This window comes from Frankliniella occidentalis, unplaced genomic scaffold, assembly GCF_000697945.3.
Source record: "Frankliniella occidentalis isolate FOCC.00 unplaced genomic scaffold, Focc_3.1 Scaffold75, whole genome shotgun sequence".
In the NCBI taxonomy this organism is placed as follows: Eukaryota; Metazoa; Arthropoda; class Insecta; order Thysanoptera; family Thripidae; genus Frankliniella; species Frankliniella occidentalis.
This window is the reverse complement of record NW_026267205.1, coordinates 341,218-346,890: the sequence shown is the minus strand read 5'-3', so window position 1 is coordinate 346,890 and position 5,673 is coordinate 341,218. Positions and strand designations below refer to the sequence as shown.

General features: G+C 52.7%; 1 protein-coding gene across 1 annotated transcript in view; it reads right to left on the bottom strand.

The window, feature by feature from the left end:
* Positions 1–5,673, bottom strand: part of LOC127749660 (uncharacterized) — an 8,893-nt gene that overhangs the window by 1,355 nt on the left and 1,865 nt on the right. The window contains exon 2 of the mRNA XM_052268728.1: positions 1,227–1,832. Within this exon, the coding sequence (XP_052124688.1) occupies positions 1,227–1,832 (606 nt within the window). The remainder of the gene's footprint in view (positions 1–1,226; positions 1,833–5,673) is intronic.

Here is a 5,673-nt window from a genome sequence, read left to right as displayed (position 1 = left end):
GGGGGGGGGCAGTCTCGCCCATACGTGGCGTTCTGCATGTCCATGGAGGAGGGGAGGGGGACGAGCATGTTGCGCCACACGTACGTCGGCGTGCCCCTGGCATCCTGCGCTCCGGCGTGGCTGCCCTGTCCGGGCCCGCCGTCCGTCCGTCTGTCCGTCCGTGCGTCAAGTGGCCAAAACCGGTTTGTACGATCTTTAGCTGCTCCGTGCCGGACTGCATTGGGATCCCGACGACGACGACGCGCTGCGGTGTTGGAAGGGGAGGGGGGGGGGGAGTGCAGCGAGTCGGTCCTGCTCCGCGGAGCTTGAGGTATGAGAAATTGGGTGGCACCAGAGACAACAGAGTGGGGGGAGGGAGGGGAAGGGAGGGATGGAGGAAGAGAGGGCAACTATTGGATTTCATCCCCTGTATGACGAGAGTAATATAGGTTCGAGTCGGGGCGAATCGCGTCGGACGGAGGAAGCCCGCCGTGCCGCCCGTCACGCTGGCTGCATTTTTATGATGAGGCCTTTGCGACACGACGACCCTCCTGGCGGTGCGCGCGGATTACACGCGGAAAGGGAAAGCCTTGCTGCACCAGTTGTTCTTCTTGTCCCGGACTGGGCTAAACTCGCCCCCCCCCCAACCCCCCGGGCTGAAATTAAAAGCAGGGGATTGCTGGAGCTCGCCGCTCGAAAACCTCCGACTCACCCCCCCCCCTTCCCCCCTCCTTGTTACAGTGTCATCGGTGAATTCGGCGGGTAATAACAGGAATAATCCAGTCCATTTTCAGAGTCAGCTGTCTTGTGGCCCCCTTTGCCATCAAATCGAAACCTGACTGAAGGTCATACACCGCAGTTTCAGTCGAGTCCCAGAGAGACGCAATACGGCGATCCCTCTCTTTAGTGCTCGGGCCCTGCTCGCAGTGAACATTCTGAGGTGAATTAGGAAATGCATCTCCGACAGAAAGTCGGCCGCACCGAAACTGCGGTCCCCGATGGAGCAACACGGTATGGATGTGGACGGTGGGGCGGGGCGGAGAGGGGCGGGGTGGGGCAGGGCGGGGAGTAAGGATGCGTCGATGCGCCGTTGTGGCTCTAGATGTTGTTTTGCCGTCCTCCACGCCGTGACGTCAGTCACGCTGCAGCTCAGCAGCGGCCGCGGAGCGGACTCCCTCACTCCCTCACTACCCCCCCCCCCCCCCCCCCCCCCCCTCTCTCTCTCTCTCTCTCTCTCTCTTTCTCACCTCTCTCAGGTGATTGAAGACCTCAGAAGCTGGACACGTGTTGGGGCAGGCGGAGCCGTAGGGGCAGTGCACGACGGGGTCCTCCTTGCCGTCAGCCAGGACGACGCCGATGTGCCCGGCGGACTGTGAGCGCGCCCTGGGCTGCTGGCCGGCGGGCGCAGGTGCCGGCGCGGACACGTCTTCGGAGGAAGCCGTCAGCCTCTGGCCCCGGGTGAGCACTCCGACGCGCTGGTCGACGGAGTCCTCGTTCGTCTGCTGCTGGTGCTGTGCCTCGGTGACCTGGTCGTCCTGGAGAGCGGCCTGCGCGCCGGCCGGCGCCCCGCCCTGGCGCTGCTCCGAGTAGCGGAGGTACGTCTGCGTCAGCAGGTCGTGGAGCTTGTCGGCGAGGAGGCTGCGGCCCCGGGGCCCGAGCGGCACCCGGCACAGAGGGCAGCGGTCCGACCGCGAGCGGCACCCGGAACACAGCAGGTGGCCGTGGCAGCACTGCCACACCGGCGGCGACACGCCCTCCAGGCACACGGGGCACTCCAGCAGCTGGGAGGCCTGCTGCAGGCACGAGCTCAGCAGCTGCAGGTTCAGCGGCGTCGGACCCGAGCCAGCCGTCAGCTGCAACAGGAAACAACGCGATCAACGTATGGACGTGGTAGATCATCGTCAACGTGCTGCGACTGCTCTTTGCAGTAACAAGCCACAATAACACTCTCAGGAACGTTCTCGGAACGTTTTCATGGTTGGGTACCCTCTGAACGTGTTAAACGCATGTTCACCGAGCAGCAAAGGGTGACCAGGCGCATTTTGTATTTAGGTTAGATATGTCATCTAATTGGGTACTAAATCGTGGTACTATCGGCAGAATTAGTACGGCAATGGGCCAGCTTCACGGAGGTGGCTCTCAGCGGGGCCCCCGGCGCCGGGCGAGTAGGCCACCGCCTGGCAGTTGCACGGGGTGGGCCGGCCCACCCTGGCGCCGTACGGCGGGCTGCCGAGCGCACACCGCCGGCACCGCTACCCGCATTCCAGCCGTACCACGATGATGATCACGAATAGGGCTGGAAATCTCCAAAATTTTCCGGAAAATTTCGGAAAAAGCGGAAAAGTTTCGGGGAAAATGGAAATTTCCCAGGCTTCGCAAGTTTTCATAGTCATTTTCTGGGAATTTTTCGGAATTTTTCGGAAATTTTTCGGAAAATTTTGGAGATTTCCAGCCCTAATCGCTCAATTTTAAGTCTGGCGCGAGATTACAAAATAGGCGGCGATGATGATGACGCAAGAGAAGCTCGCACTCGTCGCAAACGTCGAGGTCAGCACTCCTCCCGCCTCCGCCGCCTCCCCTCCAGTGCCAGCGGCTGTGGTCCTCAAGGTAAGTTTGGCCTGCACCTCCTGCACCTGCAGAGTCTGGCAACCGCAGCGGAAGAGAAGCGCCCAAATGGCGGCGCCCAGGGGGTACCTCACCTTTAAGGAAACCCGGGAGCAGTGAAAGGGAGCGGCTGGCTCAGACAGTATGTGCAAAATATTCCATTCCTGGTTTCAATGGGATTTTTCTTTGAAAAAGAAAGGAAGGTTGTGAAGCTGTACAACTCAAGATGCACATGTTTCTTCGACAATAGCATAGCAGGCTCATTCCTCGCTGACTTCATTTTAGAAAATTAAAAAATCAGTGTCGAGTGTCGCCATAGCATTAGAATTTGAGAATCTCGATGATGAATTATTGGCAAGACTTGGGGGGGGGGGCAGGAGCGCCTTTAAAAAGGCACTATTTCAGTAACGCCAAGATATTTAGACAGAACCTTTATTTTTTCCAGTGCAGACACGACTTTTTTGTAAAAAAAAATAAAAAAAATTGTAAAGTTAAGTTTTATCTCGTCTTTGTCACAAATGATTTTCGTGATATTATATTATTTTTTCGCGTAAAATTTCCGTGAGGCGAATAAGCATAGCCCTTTGCTGGACTCCCATGACTTTGCGCTTGGCGAACTGCCGCGCAAGGCAGGGCGGGGGGCGTGACAAGCAGAGAGCCCCGCTCACCACCGCTCACCGCGGCACCGCCATGAAGGGCAGGAGGCAGCAACAACAAGGTTACCGACGGATTACTTTTTTTGCCAAGCCTCGTGGCCCCTCGAGTGACTACTGCGCCCGCGAGACAAAATGCTGAGAGTATACGTATACGTCGTACTAATGACAATATAATAGCAGGACACCCATCTCTGTTACTAAAAGAGCAAAAGGCTTTTTTGAAAGTATTTGTTTCATTTTTATTTGAAGGCAAAAAAAAATTCATGAATTGGACAGCATGTGAAGCTTGTGAAGAGCCAACCAGAGCAGACATAACCATATTAAGAATGAAGGGAAAAAAATGAAAACAAAAGGAAGTGCCTCGGTGCGACATTGCTCGACCTCCCTCCGCATGTTTTGCAACACACCTGCTTCGTCATTGTGGTAATTTCCCGTGCACCCAAATTTAAAATAATAATAAAAAATCAAACGATCATCGCAATTGAATGCCGTGGACCTGCGATGGCTGGCCAGAGTATTGAGTGCATGAGAACGCGTGTTTGGTGGCGGACATTCGGCATCAGAGATGTCCGTGAAGAGAACACCCGAAAAAGCGAGGACTTTATAGCAAGCAAACCGTCTCCACTGTAAACGTCGTGACCGCTTAATTTGTTTGTCAAAACTTCAGCATTCATATTTTGACTACCAAATTTTGTCAGTCTTTAAGAGGACTGCTATTTTTTTATTTCATTTTTTTTTTTTTTTTGGACAATCTTTCAGCGGGGGACAAATTTCTGAAGTGTAAAGAAGCCAAAATGAGCCAAAAAAGAATTATTGGCAGTCTATGACTGACAAAATTTGACAGTCGTTACGGACTGCAAAAATGTTGGCAAGCAAAGCAGCCACCGCAACGGTAATAGTGTCGCAAACAGAGGCTTTCAACATTTTATTTCGCGGTATTTTGGCCGGAGGAGTTAAGAGTTACAGCTTGCGACTTTTGCGACGGGCCTTTCATACCCGTATACAGGGCAATTCGCAGATTTATTTAATAACAATTTGTCACTCGCAAGATTTCTCCTTGTTACGTTCTCTAACTGTAGCGTATTCGTCCTACGAACGTCGTTACGTAGGACTGCAGATCCCTGCGGACAGGCAGACAGACAGACGGACAGACAGACAGACAGAGAGCGGGCAGCGTGGGGAACGAGTCAGTGATAATGAACGCTACGAACTGGACACCTCTGCACGTGTGCTGACGTCACGCGCCGGCGCACCGACACACTAAATTGGTGTGAACTTATTTTGTAATAAAAATACAAAGAGCGAGAAAGGAGGGGGGGGGCAGTTTTTTTTCGTACAAGTATAGAGACAGTCTTGGTGACGTACTGTATAACAAACAACAACACGACAAGCTACATGTTTTTCTGACGTCACGCGCACTCTTGCTTAATTCGAGCTTAATTTTCATTTTCATACTATAGCTACGAAAAAATTCCGAATATTGTGCGTACATAATATGGACAGTTTTGGTCAAAATTCTGTGTTTGTGTTGTTGTTGTTGTTGTTTAAGCACATGAGCGTGCACGTTACCAAAAGATACATACACACATCACTGCAGCGTATGAGGAAAATGGTTTGGTATGTGTGCAGGCCGACTATGGGCTCGAGTTCGCTAGAAACAGAAGCGGCGCGTGCACGCTGCGGGGGAAAAATATGAGAAGAGACCAGGTCCAGACAGCCCCGCCTACGGGTTGGCTAAAACAAGCAGCTAAATCAAGCTAAATCGAGGGGTGTTAGCGTACTGCTGCCCCCGCACTGCGACCCGCGTCGGCGGATAGCACAGAGTGGCCATCACTGGGCACTTGGGCACCTTGCTCTAAGTTGAGCGCAATTTTCATCTTGACTGCGCCCAGATTCGTTTTTCAAGTACATTTTTACCAGAGATCAGTTTTAATTTTTGACGTAAGAAAAGATATTACCTTGATCGATTGAGGAAAATGTTCTTCCTCGAAAAGTAAAATACTGTTTTGAGTCAAGAAGAAAAAATCACCTTCGGTCACTCCAAAGGAAGTAAGTCCGTTTCTTGTTGTTTTTTTTGTTGTTTTTTTCTCAAATAAAAAGTCATTTAGCAAATAACGAGAGCTCGGCGCCTGTGAGGCGTGGGATAGGCACCCCTGCCGTGCACGGGTGCACTGCGGGCACGATGTTGCCTACCCGTCAGCTGTCAGGCGCTATGAAAGCTTGCATTGGCTTAACTTAGCACTTCCATAACATTTATTTTGCATTGCATAAAAAATGCACCGGAATCAAGAAGACAGTTTCTTAGGTGTACGCCACTTTATGACTGACCGCTATGCTATCTTAGCAGGAGCAGGGGGTTAAAGTTGAAGGGTAAAGACTAAGGCAAGGACGGATCACGTAGGGCCGGGGGTGGGTCCGAGAGGTAGGGAGGGAG